Source organism: Muscardinus avellanarius, assembly GCF_963383645.1.
Source record: "Muscardinus avellanarius genome assembly, chromosome: 4".
NCBI lineage: Eukaryota > Metazoa > Chordata > Mammalia > Rodentia > Gliridae > Muscardinus > Muscardinus avellanarius.
The window spans coordinates 67,174,849-67,189,515 of record NC_137789.1 but is presented as its reverse complement, the minus strand read 5'-3'; the positions used below and the strand labels follow the sequence as shown (position 1 = coordinate 67,189,515).

Genomic DNA, 14,667 nt, shown 5'->3' with positions numbered 1-14,667 from the left:
TTGACCCCACTTTTCTTTCAAGAACATGACTTTGTTAAACAAGTCTGTGGATGGGAGGAAAGAAATGGGCTATGCCTGCTCACCCTGGACAGAGCCTGGGCTGGACTTCAGGGTGCAAGTGTTACCTACAAATGTTAGTTTCTTTTGCTTGATCATTCACATCTGTATAGGTAACTTTGTATTTTTCTAGTACTAGAGACTGAACCCAGGGGCATTCTAAGTCCCAAGTTGAGAAGGCTGGTCTTGAACCCGTGGTCCTCCTGTTTCAACCTCCCAAGTACTGGGATTATATTTAGGTGTGTATCACCACACTGGGCTTCTTTTCTCGACTTCTAGATGGTATATAGGAGGCAGAGACCACAGGGCTGTAAAATCACAATTACTCATGCTTTCTTTCTTTTTTTTTGGTGGGTCTGGGGATGGAACCCAGGGGCATTTGACCTCCGAGCTACATCCTCTGCCCTATTTTTTATTCTTTATTTTGAAACCAGGTCTCACTGAGTTGCAGAGGGCCTCACTAAGTAGCTGAGGCTGTCCGCGAACCGCGATCCTCAGGTCTCAGCCTCCCGAATGCTGGGATTACAAGCGTGCGCCACCACGCCCGGCTTACTCATGCTTTCTTTAGCCTAGAATTGTCCTAGGCCTTCTTCCTTCAAACAGTCCACCCACTGTAGTCCAGGTGCCACCCGAACTCCTGGGTTAGATCAGCACTGCCCTGTGGTCAGCCTATGTGAGCTATAAGATTGTTGTCCTCTCCATAATTTTAAATGTGTGGATGGTCTCAGCAGGGGGCCATTCATTGTTGAACTGTCTCACAACTTTAAATATTTGCTTGAACTCAGGGGGCATTCTACCTCTGAACCACACACCCAGCCCAATTTTATTCTTTATTTTGAAATAGGATCTAAATTGCAGAGAGCCTCACAAATTGCTGGGGCTGGCTTTGAACCTGTGATCCTCCTGTCTCAGCCTCCCAAGTACTGGGATTATGAACGTGCCCAGCTCCAGCTTGCCCATCTTTAACAGACAGAAAATCTACCTAAGTAATTTCCATTTTTATTTTCATTTTTTTTTGGCAGTACTGGAGATTTAATCCAGAGGCATTCTACCTCTGAGCTATACCCCAGTCCCATTTTATTTTTATTTTGAAACAGGGTCTCTCTGGGTTGATGAGCGTCTCACCAGTTGCTGAGGCTGTCCTCAGACCTGTGATCCTCCTGTCTCAGCCTCCCCAGTACTGGGATTACAGGTGTATGCCACCATGCCCAGCTGTAATTTTCATTTTTAAAGAAAAGGAAATTTTTCTTTAAAACATGGCTGGGTTTGCTGTAATCCCAGGAATCCCAGTATTTAAGAGGATGAGACAGGAGGATTACAAGTTTGAGAACAGCCTCAGTGATTAGTGAGACTGTCAAGCACTACCACTGAGCTAGCCTCAAGGATTCCATTTTTAAGTGCCATACAGAATGCTGAGTTTTAGCTAAAACTAAAGGCAAAGCCAACCATCCACAGGAAGTTTCTAACCTCCATTTTCCTCTCTTGATTGACTTCAGATTGGGTCACACATAGCTACAAGTCATTTTTTCCCATTCTAATGTTCTCGATATGAATCGCCAAGTCTGAACTCCCACTTATTTCTGCTAAACTATCAGAATTATGACAAGACTATTTCTAATGCTTCAGAGAAATTTCCATGACTCTGCATCACCTTCCTCACAGACCCCAGGACAGAGAAGAGACTCAAGAAATAGACTGGGTCTCACACAGTACTTCTTAGCAATAGGAAATCTAAATGAGCTGGGTGTGGCGGTACATGCCTATCATCCCAGTACTCGGGAGGCTGAGCTAAAAGGATCCCAGGTTTGAGGAAAGCCTTGGCACCACAGTGAGACTCTAAGCAACCGAGCAAGACCCTGATTCAAAACAAAAAACAGAAATGGCTAGGGTGTGGCTCAGAGTGGTAGGATGCCCTTGGGTTTAATCCCCAGTACCACAAAAAAAACTAAAAAGAAAGATGATTCACGCTAAGAGGAAGACAGAGACAAGAGTATAGTAGGCTTTCTAGGTCACTCTTCCTACAGCACACCAGGAAGCACTGCCTCATGCACTCTTCCGTGAGGTCAGTAGGTAGTTCCTATGTCACTGTTATCAAGTACTGGTACAGCAGAGAACTACTTGCTGCAGCCCCCTAAAATGATTTCTACTAACCCATGTGCAAAGCATTCCTTCACCACCATGGCTTCATACCCTTGCCTCCAGGTGAGAGTAAAAGGTAATGCTGATCTTACACTGGAATTGAAGGGTCTAGGTCACTGGGCAGCAACGTCCCTCAGGGTTTCTCTGTTCTTGTATATCCTCCCCTGTCAGCACATGTGACAGCAGGGGAGCTGGGCTTGAGTTTTTGCCATTCTGCTCAATAACCCAAATCATATGGAAAGCTCACTCTCAGTTTCCTTCTTCTTGGGCAAACACTTAAGAGTAACGGGAAGGGGGAAGACAAGGACGAGAAAGAGAGAAAGACAGGGAGGGAGGGAGGGAGAAAGGGAGGGAGAGGGAAGAGAGGGAAGGAAGGAAGGAGGGGGGGAGAGAGAGAGAGAAAGAGAGAAAGGGAAAGGGAAAGGGAAAAGGCCAGCTTCTTAGGTAAATAGCATTCTACAAAGCAGATTGCCTATAAGAAAGGAAACAGCCCCTTTGTGCTCAGGAGAGCATGCTCCCAAACTGCCTCCTGTGCCTACCTGGCTGACCAGCTCAGGTATCCCCAAAGCTCTATCGATCTCTTCAAGGCCATCGAAGTTCCGCAACGCCAGATAGAGCTGGTCCAGGAGAGCTCCCTCATCACTCGGAGACTCGGCTGCAGGATGCGGACACAGCAAGTCATCAGGAGAGCTGCCAAATGGCTGCCTGCAAAGACACAAACCTCACTCAGGCTGACTCTCAGGGTTTCAGGAATAAACCCTGGAACCCACCCAACGGAACAAAATGACAATCTAAAATAAAAGATGCAGCTGGGCGTGGTGCTGCACGTTTGTAATCCCAGTACTTGGGAGGCTGAGACAGGAGGATCATGCAGGTTCAAGGCCAGCCTCAGCAGCTTAGTGAGGCTATCAGTAACTTAATGAGACCCTGTTTCCAAATAAAATAAAAAATAGGTCGGAGAGAGTATAGCCTGGAGGCAGAAAGCCCCTGGGTTCCATCCCCAGTACCACAAAATAAAAATTAAAAAAAAAAGCACTTTTTCCCCCCCAGGTCTGGGGATGGAACCCAGCCAGAGGCATTTGACCTCTGAGCACCCCTACCCAATTTTTTATTCTTTATTTCGAAACAGGGTCTTGCTGAGCTGTGGAGGCTGTCCGCGAACCTCGATCCCCCAGTCTCAGCCTCCCAAATGCTGGGATTACAAGAGTGCGCCACCACACCTGGCCTAAAAGATGCACTTTTAAAAAAATATCCTGTATTTAGTAACTATCACAGATCAGGCACAAACCCAGGCTCTGAGGTCTAACTTTTGTCTCTCCCCCTCCCCCAAAGCTGGCAATGCCAGGCTTAGCTGAAGGCAGCACTGTCAAGCTGGGACTCCAACATGGCTCTGTGGGAGTCTAGGCTCACCTGCTCCCCCTCAACCTATCTGCGCTGCCTCCTCAAGCACACGTTGGTTCACTTTACATTGAAGAATGAGAATTACACACACACACACACACACACACACACACACACACACACACACATAGGGGGGCATATTCATGGCTTAGCTTTGATACATTATAGTACTAAGTCCCTTTTCACCCTAAGACTGAGAAAAAAAGGAGAGTAGAGACTAAGAACTCCTCTCCCAAAGTGCTTCACTGAGCACCTATTCTTTATCTAGCACACAGTCCATGGTACTAGAGTTATAAAGGGAATTCTTCCCAATTCAAAGACATCTTCATTTGGTCTTGAAAGATGGGCACTGATTGGTTATAATGATCAGGGGCCAGGGTAAGTGTCACAGGCAGATTTCTCAGCTCTCCCAGGAAAATATGTAAATCCTTGGGATGGGTGGTGACTGTGGTGGCAGAATTCAGGAACATACCTTTGTAACAACGAACCTTTCCAAAGGTCATAGCTATGATTTCCCCGTAAGCCACAATTACTCTGGGCAACTCATTTTTCTCCAGAGAAAGAGCTGGCACACAGACTACCAGAAGGCCAAGGCTTACAGTTCGTCCTCCCCCTTCCTTCTCAATCTAAGAATCTCTCACTCTCTGGGATCCACATAGCTCTTCATGGTCACCCCTGCCTGTGCCTCTCTTCTCTCAGGCTCAAGGCCACTCCATGTGCTATGCTGAACTGATGCTAGTATTTATGCTAAATAAATCAATTTCAGGTTATGCTAAGGGAGGCAGAAACTTCATCTTCCACACCTGGGTTGACTTATTGCTTATATACAAACAACACAGGTTCAAAAAAGTTTCCAGTTGCCAGGTGTGGTGGTGCACATGCTTGTAATCCCAGTACTTGGAAGGCTGAGATAGGAGAATCAAAGGTTCATGGCCAGCCTCAGCAACTTAGTGAGACCTCATTTCCAAATAAATAATAAAATAGGGCTGGGGTATAGCTTGGCAGTAGAATGCTCCTGGGTTCAAACCAACCCCAGCAACACACACACACCAAAAACAACTAGCAGAAAATAGATCCATTATCAATAGAAGCCCCCCCATATATACATATGAGAGGGCTCCCTACACACACACACACACACACACACACACACACACACACACACACCAGCAGAAGATAAATTCATCATCAATAGAAGCCCCCCCATATATACATGAGAGAGAGAGGAAGCTCCCTACACACACATACACGGGCTGGGAATTGAAGGCGGGGTCCCTCACACACACACACAACAAAACCAAAAAAAAAATTAGTAGAAGATAGATGTATCATCAATAGAACCCTCTCTATATATACACATGTATATGAGAGAGGAAGGGGGTCTCTACACACACACACACATGGCTGGGGTTGAAGGCTGGGCCCCTCTCTCATGTGCTATGCTTGTACCACTACGTTACACTCCCAGCCGAAACCCCTACCTGTGTGTATGTGTGGTACTAGGGGCTGAAGCCAGGGGTTGTACCCTACCTTTGAGCTATACTCCAACCTTTTTTTATTTTGAAACAGGGTCTTGCTAAGTTACCGTGCTCTGGCCTTAGGCCTGCTATCCTCTTGTCTTAAGTCCCAAACCCCCATATCTTAAATCCCATCTTTTTACTGGTGGACTAGCAGATCATTAAGGATGAGACCTAGAAGGGGAATAAAGTAAAACCATGAGCTCTTGTTTGAGAGATGATCATATCATTACCTTTCTTCACCTTTTACAAGTATTTTCAAAATTTTGGAAAAAAGTATAAGCTACTGAATGAGAAAAAGTCAACCAAAAGAAATCTTACCCACATCCATTTCAAAAAAGAAAATTATACTTAAAAATTTTAAGCTTTATGTGAAAGAAAGTGTTTGTGAAAGACAGCTACTGAATTTTAAGAGAAAATCCCTTTAATAAATTCAAGAGAAATCCTCAAGAAGTCATCTAATAAGTTTTGGCTAAGCCAAGCGTGCTTGGTTGCACACACTTATAATACCAGTATTTGGGAGGCTGAGACAGGAAGATCACAGGTTTGCCTCAGCAACATTAGCAAGACTCTGTTTCAAAATAACTTGGAAGTAGCAAGCCCCTGGGTTCAATCCCCCGTACCAAAAACAAAAACAAAAAGAGAACTCTGGAAATAGATTTCACCTTTAATAAATTTCAGAAACCTTGCTTGAATAATCCCTGAAGGACAAAATATGAGGTCCTCATTGAATTTGAGTCCAGGTCCCAACATAAGAGCCATCAGGCCAACCTTCTCCAGTGGTAATCTTAAAAGTTTAAGTTTCCTATTAAGTTTGCTTCACTGAAAACACTGCCTACATCCTTGAAGCTCCCATAAGCCCTCTTGATAAGGCTCCAGACTGCCTCTGGTCTCTTCTCTCCGTCTCCCCTCCCCTCCCTGGATGAGCAGCACCATCACTTGGGCCTCAATGCCACTCATGAAACGTGTGCTTTGGGCACCCTGATTAAAAAAAAAAAAACAGATCATGAACACAGCACAATTGTGAACTTGGGTTTGCAGGGCACAACTCTCAAGGCAAACAAGGCCAAACTACACTACTTATGAGTTGAAACTTGAACATCACAAGCCACAGATGACAGGTACTCTATATCCCCGAAGCTGGAGCAGTGGCCACAGCCAAGATGTCTCTGCTGGACTGAGCTGGGAAACTTGGAAAAGATCTAAGAGAGTAGTGACCTATCTCTCCCCAAGCAGAACCCAACACAGATCGTCTCTTGAGAAAAATATTCTCAATTCAGACCCCAAGCATTTCACTAAAATCAACTGCAAGCCCCCAATTAAGTGTACCAAAATACTCAGGGAAATAAGCCACCAAGAAAGAATGAGTGCCCACAGTAGGCTTTAGAACCTCGAAAAGGACTGGGTATTGAAATCACTGGATCTGGAAAAGAACCATAAATGCATATGTAAAGGTATACAGATAAAAATCACAAAAATAAGCAAGCAGTAAGAGATTATAAAAACTGACCAGGCAAATAGAACTTTTTAAAAATGAGATAAAAGTCAGGCGTGGTGATGCACACCTGTACTCCCAGTACTTGGGAGGCTGAGATAGGAGGATTGAAGGTTCCAGGACAGTTTCAGCAACTTACTGAGGTCTCAGCAACCTAGTGAGACCTTGTTTCCAAATAAAAAATAAAATCGGGGTGGAGGTGCAGCCTGGAGGTAGAATGCCTCTGGGTTCAATCCCCAGTACCACAAAAAGAGAGAGAGATAAATGGATTAAACAGAATGTAATTATGAATAAACTATCCTGAATGTAATAGAGATAAAAATACATGAATTAAGAAATATAGAATAGAATTTAAAAAAGATCTAAAGCAAAAAAAGAGGTATAACACATGTTTAATTAGAATCCCAGATATAGAGAAAAAGGAGGAAGAGTTATATATAAAGAGAAAATGGCTAAAAATTTCTCAGAACTGATGAAAACATAAATCCACAGATTAATAAAACACAACATATATCAAATATAAAGCAGGATAAATAAGTAAATCCATGTCTAGACAGGCAGTAGTGAAACTATAATGTAGCAAAGAGTATGTCAAAAGCATTTAGAAATGATCACCTACCAAGAAACAGAAATGATAACCTTTCTCGAAACTCTTCCAAGAGCTTAATGAAAAGAATCTGAATTCATTGGAGTTTGTTATTTAAGACCTCCCATGAATCTATCCTATTACTAATCTATTTTTCCAGCCAAACCTTCAGATACTGCTTTTTATCTTTTTATTGTGGTAAAATATACATATCATAAAATGAGACAATTTCCTGTTACGTTAAACATACGGTGTCGCCTCTGTAACCTGTGGGCCTCCACATTGCTGATCTGTCAGCTGTACTAGCCCCGCCATCTCTGCCTCCTGAAACTGTCCTTTTCCCTCGAGACTCTGAAACCTTTCCCAATTACCCCAACTGGATGAGCTCTGGAAACATGGTTGATTTATTTTATGCCATTTATACTACATACTACCTCCTATTACAGCTATCCCCCACACACTATATTTTCCAAATGAATGTTATCTTGTTTCAAGGTATGTCCTAGATCTTACTGATTTTGCATGTCCCTCTCCCTGTCACTCCCTGTCCAGCATTGGATATGGTTCAAGTAAAGGAAAACTGGGCAGGTATCAGATCTCCAGAAGGATAACTTCAAGCACAGGTCTGAAACACCTGCTGAACTCACGAGCTGCTGCTCTCCTGGCTCCTGGGTACTCAGGACTCACCTGTTCTGGCTGGCAAAAGATGCCTGGTCTATAGGCAGGATGCTCTCAGGCCATGGGGCAGTCTGATTAGGAGGAGCTTGTTGTTGGCTGTACTGAGGTCCTCCCATGTTCATCTCTAATTCGGATGGCCCTAAAACAGGAGAAAAAAAAATCCAAAAACCTCTCATCTTGTAATCAAGAATTTATTTTTGCCATGTAATATAAAGTAAAATAGCTGGTTTTTAGAAAATAGAAAAGTAATTATAATTAATAAAAAGATAAAATTCTTATTTGAAATAAGGACAAAAAGATAAGGTTAATCACATTTTAGGGAATGTCTAAAAGAGCAGTTCTAACAAGATCTTTTCTACTTTTATAAAAAGCTTTTGTTTATATGTACTGCAGCGTATCAATATTTACTGAATTGGAAAGTAAAGTATGGAAACAAAAAAAGAATTCATTAAAAAATCACAAAAAATAAATCAACTACATATTAATATAGTCAAGATTTTAAAATGAGAAAAGTATTAAGAAAAAAATCCTTTTACTGGCATCACTACATTTCTGCCAGTTACTTTGATCAGAAACTGCCATTGGCTTTGACACTCCTTTGCTGGGACACCACGCCAGGGAACGTCCAGGATGCGCTACTGGACACTTGTGAGAAGATGAGAGTGAGGAAGGCCAACTGTGCCTATGCTACCATGACAATGGTGTTGGCAGACGCCTTGAAGGCACTGGGCTGCTTGACATGCTCTTAGGAAGTGCTGGCAGATTACTGGCACCTAATTTTTGCTAACCACACTTCAGGCAGCTTTCCCAACATAGCGAGGACAGAACAGAGGTGGGCCAGTGGTTCAGGAGGCTTCTTCTCGAAGTCCCTTTATGGGCTTTACAGATAATGGATGATACGAGCTTTTTTATTATACTGCTCTCATTATCTGTAGACCTGTCTTCCATTACAACAATTTTCTGATGAGTACATGGCTTTTTTGAGTTTATTGAAAATCAGAGTTCAGCTGAGACAGGAGGATCATAGAGGTTCGAAGCCAGCCTCAGCTACTTAGTGAGGCTCTCAGCAATTTAGTGAGACCCTGTTTCCAAATAAAGTATAAAAAAGATCTGGGAGTATAGCCTGGAGGTAGAAAAGCTCCTGGGTTCTACCCCCAGTAGCAAAAAAAAAAAAAAAAGAAAGAAAGAAAAAGAAATCAGAGTTCAGCTGTGCCCTTCAGAGAAGATTGAGAATAAAATTTCTGGATATAAGAGATTTCTTAATATGATTTTTATTTTATATAGTACTGGGGATTAATCCTAGGTAATTCTACCTCCAAGCTAAACCTCCAGCCCTATTTCTTCTTTATTTTAACTTTAATTTTTTTGTAGTACTGGGGGTTGAGCCCAAGGACATTTTACTTCTGAGATATACCCCCAGCTCTATTTTTTAATTCTTTATTTTGAAACAGGGTCTCTAAGTTGCAAAGGGCCTCACTAAGTAGCTGAGGCTGGCCCCAAACCTATGATCCTCCTGTCTCAGGCTCTCAAGTCCTGGGATTAGAAACGTGTACCACCACACCTGCCTTAATATTATTTTTAAATTAATTGATATTTTTAAAATTCATCAGTTTAGCTTAGAAATCTGGGTACTTATACTGTATGTATGTCTGGTTTTTTGGGGGTGGTTACTGGGGATGGAACCCAGGGGTATTCTGCCTCTGAGTTATATGCACAGCCCTAATTTATTTTTTATTTTGAAATAGAGTCTAAGTTGCCAAGGCTGGACTTGTGATCCTTCTGTCTTAGCCTCCCAAGTACTAGGAATACAAGCATGCACCACATCTTTGAAACATTTTTGTGCAACTCTCAAATTATACAAAGTTTGGGAACCACTCATTACTTTGATTATATTCAATACAGAAAGACAATTGCCACCTCTCAGAAATAAGCCAAAATGTGCTAAGCAATTAAGAAACTAGGTAAGGAAATTGATGCCATGATTAGGATGAGAATCCTGTTATATTTTCAAAATAATCCTGACATCTTTCTGTGATTAATTTAGGTCTTACTCATTGTGTGCTATCTAAGTATATAAAAGGCATATAAATGTTGACTTATTTGAATTGTGCTTTATATAAAGGTTAATATCTCAATGATTAAGAAAACAATCTCAAACAGGAGTTGTACAATCATTAATTTTCTTAATATAAGAACTTTGAGAATTCACATAGCATACAATTCATGCATTTTGAGCCTATGATTAAATGAGTTTTAGCCGGGCGTGGTGGCGCACGCTTGTAATCCCCGTGCTTGGGAGGCAGAGACAGGAGGATCGCGCAGGTTCGAAGCCAGCCGCGTGCGCTGGCTTAGGAAACCCTGTTTCCAAATAAAAAAATGTAAAAATAGGTCTGGGAGTGTAGCCCAGAGGTAGAAGGGCTTCCAGGAACCCCAGTACCACCAAAACACAAACAAACAAACAAATATTAAAAATAAATGAGTTTTAGTATATTTAGAGGTGTACAGCCATCACTATAATTCTGATGTTTTCATTCTTCCAATAAGAAACTCCTTCCCATTAGGATGCTCTGCCCGCACTTTCAACTCTCCTAGTCAGCTATACTATGCTTTTTATCTCTAGAAGACATGTAATATAAATGTAGAATGTGAACTGTCTCCAAATAGAAGTCTAGTACTCCTCACATTCTGTGTGACAGTCTAGGAGGCCATGCCCCTTCAGCAAGGAACTGGGCTTGATGTAACTGTTTAGGATGGTACTCCAGGAATCCTCATTTTAAGTTCTTGAGAAGATTTTGATGATCATACAGAGTTAGAAACTATGGCTCTTTTTATTTTTTATATTATTATTATTGTCATCATCATCATCATCATCATCATTATTATTTTGGTGGTACTGGGGTTCCTGGAAGCCCTTCTACCTCATGATCATCATCATCATCATCATTATCATCATCATCATCATCATTTTGGTGGTACTAGGGTTCCTGGAAGCCCTTCTACCTCCGGGCTCCACTCCCAGACCTATTTTTACATTTTTATTTGGAAACAGGGTCTCCTAAGCCAGCGCGCGCGGCTGGCTTCGAACCTGCGCGATCCTCCTGTCTCTGCCTCCCAAGCGCGGGGATTACAAGCGTGCGCCACCACGCCCGGCTCCCTAGTTCTAAAATATCGTACATATGTATTTATAGTATGTATTTATTTTAATTCACTTCCCCCCAAAGTTGAACTTGAAAATCTAATGAAAATACAAGATCACAAAGGCAGTTGTTTCTCTTATATAACTGGAAACCATTTGAGAGTTTAGGATTTATATTGAGTTCCAGCAAAATCCCACTACTTTTAGCCTCACATGGGAGATCAGCTGAACTGCAATTCAGGAGCAAGTCTTACAAAAGCATACCCAGCAGACACTCTGTTCTAAGAAAGCATAAGAATGTAAAAGCCAAGAGCCCTGGACCACCTTACCTATATTCATGACCTGAGACGGAAGCATCTGTCTTTGGCCAGGCTGGCTGTTGGGTCTCATGGGGATGTTGGCCGTTGGGTTCCGAATCATACCTCCTTGGATTGGCCGGTTCATGGCACTGGTGGTAGCAGCACAGGTGACTCTCACAGCTGAACTCTGTGGTGCCCACTCCCCAGATGGCATGGTGGGCCGGGAAGTATTACTACCGATCATTCCTGCATGTAAGCCAAAGAAAGCTGAGAGATGCAGTAGCCAAAAACATGTGTAGCATCTAAGATCACCAGATGATCTTATTGTAAAGAGTAAAGACAATCATTTTGTAATCCCGAGTGAATTCTGTTAGCCTGACAGCTGGCAACCTTGCCTAGGGAAGATGTGCATCCCTTGGCTAAGAAATAAGAATTGGCAATTACTGCAAAGTTTTCACAACAGAGACTCGTCCCTCTTCACAGTTCAGAAAAGCTGTTAAGAATGTTCCCATATGCACTTAGAAACAGGTGCTGTGGCGAGTGGATAACCCCAACTTCCTTCCTCAGGAAGTGAATCACATTAGCTGATGTACACGTCAGTGCTTTACTTCCCAAAGGGAGGTGAGGCTCAGAGAAACAAGGTTAAAACTAATAACCAATACTGTGATTATAAATCAAAATCGGAGAACATCCTGTAATTCTTATCATGACTTTCGAATCCCTGAATCCCTTTCAGAGTATTAGAATTTGGTGATACTTCCTTGATTATACAAATCTGGAAAGGGTCAGGAAAGATTTGTAAACACTCCATTTACTATGCGATTTTAACAATTGTTTAACAATATATAATAACAAGAGCGCAACATAAACAAGCAGAACCAAATGTCTGCCTGGACCCTAAGAGGTTAGCAATGAACAAACATTGGCTAAGACTTGATATCTGAGAGGGAGAACCCTCAAGTGATGTCTATGTATTTTGAAATGTTTAATGATGGGTGTGTAAAGGTTTTGCTTCCAAGAACATGGTTTGCTTTTATTTATTTTAATTGTGATTAAACAACTAAAAATTGGATATATTTAACAAATGAAGAGAATGTATATTGTGGGTGTTTCTTCACTTGTGAAACAAGAAATGTCCTGAGCAAGATCAAAGGTGATGGGTAGTTAGATTGAAAAGTTAGAACAATATTAATACATACTTAAAAAACATCTTAAGATAGATTAGAATTATAGAAAGATATTATGGGGAGAAAAGGCATTTTATTTGATCAAACATCTACTAATTCAACAATAGTATGCAGTGATAACTGGGGTAGTCTGTTTCTGGAAACAGAGTGAGGGTATCAACTGGTCCATACAGCCTGGACATTAGTGAGTTCTAGACTATCCAGATTTTAATATAGGAAAATCCTGAAATTGTTATGTAAGAATCCTAGAACAACTCAATGCCTTACTCTGTTGATAAGGAGCCATCATGTGTGTGTGTGTGTGTGTGTGTGTGTGTGTGTGTGTGTGTGTGTGTTGCTGGGAATTGAACCTAGGGGCATTCTACCTCTGAGCTACACCTTCCAGCTCTATTTTATTTTTACTTTGAAACAGGGTCTGGCTAGGTTGATGAGAGTCTCACTATTTGCTGAAGCTGCCCTAGAACCTGTGTTCCTTTTGTCTCAGCCTCCCAAGTGGATGACAGGTGTATACCACCATGTGTGGCAGGAGCCACCCTTAATAAACCATGAGCTCCATTTCTTTAGAATTTTACATAAATTTTTGTTTACTTTAAAAATAAAATAAATATGGCAATGTTTCTAGGAATATATAAATTAGTGAATCAGTCAGTGTGTGCACATATGGTAGGCAACCAATAAATATCTGTTGAATGAATAAACTAGTATAGCAAAGTTCATGCTTCCCATGAATTCCTTACCAAGAACAGAAAGTAAAAAAATAATCTACTTTTCCCTTTAAAGGGAATTCTTACATTCAGTTAACTAACCAAATGGGAATGTATAGGGCTTACAGACTAAAAATAAAACACCCAAATACCCACGATTTTAAGTTCTCTTTATGAAATCTATATCTTTCAATTTGTCTCTAGTACCTTATTGACAGAGGACAAAAGCTATGAATGTGAGTAGGTTTTCATTAGAAGTCAGCCTCTGCCCTACGCATAATGAAAAGAGAAGACTCAGGAGTGGTGGCAGCGTCATCAGTGTTGCTGTGATCATTCCAGACTGAACTGGATAGCAGCATGGGAATACAGTAGCTGCTGTGATGGGGTCTACTACTTCAAAAGTGTGCCTCAGCAACTTGGCAGACACCTGAAATTATAGCAGGTCAGGATCCAAACCAGACTGCAGGCAATTTCCTACATCTTCAGAAGTGGAGCCCTGGATCAGATCTGAAAGTTGTTATTGTTGTTATTATTATTATTCCTATTTTGGCACTAGGGACTGAGCCCAGGGACATTTTACCTCAGAGCAACACCCAAACCCTTTAAAAATTAAAAAAAAAAAATTTAAACACAGTCTCACTAAGTTGCTGCACCTATAATCCTTCTGTCTCAGCCTCTCAAGTACTGGAATTGCAAGCGTGTGCCACTGTGGGCTCAAGTGAACCTCCTGTCTCAGTCTCCTGGGTAACTGGGATTATAGGCATGCATCACTGAGCCTGGATACATTTTTTTTTTTTTACTTATAACTAATACTCTTCTGAATGCAAATTAGATTGCCTAGAGTATAAAAGTCCAGTTGAATTTTAACTTTCATTCTGAAATTCTCTAAATACACATTGTCAATAAGTTATTTTAAGGCTATCAGCATATTATCACTGGAAGCTGGCAATCATCTATTTCACACATACCCTAAAATGTCTGAAACAGTAACTGGGATAAAAGTGAAATAAGTCTAAGCTAGAGGATTAATGATCAGAAAACTCATCAAAGTAACAATCAATAGAATAAAATGTTTAGTTTTACTAGAACCATTTCTAGCGTACCACTAAAATTTGAGGAATTTTCTGACTTTTACGTGTTAGTTTCTAATAAGTTGACTGGAAAAACTCTAATAGTCTGATGTGAATGAATACATCATGAAGTTGAATAACCCACCAGTAAAATAACAGTGCATTTGAGCCCTTACCTGTGCTACTGTTCCCTAAGTTTCCTTGGCTTCCTATCATCCCTTGGTTACCCATCATTCCTGGCTGAGGTATCACTGAGTAGGGACTATTGTTTCTGATTGGTGGGAAAGGTCCAGCACCAGTTGGGCTCTGCAATGTGATGTCAAGTGGTAAATTCTGGTTTGGCAATAACCTGCCCAGTTGCCCTGGTCGTGGGTTATTAAAAGCTAAGGAGAAAACAA

General features: G+C 41.5%; 1 protein-coding gene across 1 annotated transcript in view; it reads right to left on the bottom strand.

The window, feature by feature from the left end:
• Positions 1-14,667, bottom strand: part of NCOA2 (nuclear receptor coactivator 2) — a gene marked incomplete at both ends in the record, with an annotated part of 110,894 nt that overhangs the window by 11,923 nt on the left and 84,304 nt on the right. The window contains 4 exons of the mRNA XM_080694764.1: positions 2,736-2,901; positions 7,883-8,012; positions 11,339-11,554; positions 14,446-14,652. Of these exons, the coding sequence (XP_080550890.1) occupies positions 2,736-2,901; positions 7,883-8,012; positions 11,339-11,554; positions 14,446-14,652 (719 nt within the window). The remainder of the gene's footprint in view (positions 1-2,735; positions 2,902-7,882; positions 8,013-11,338; positions 11,555-14,445; positions 14,653-14,667) is intronic.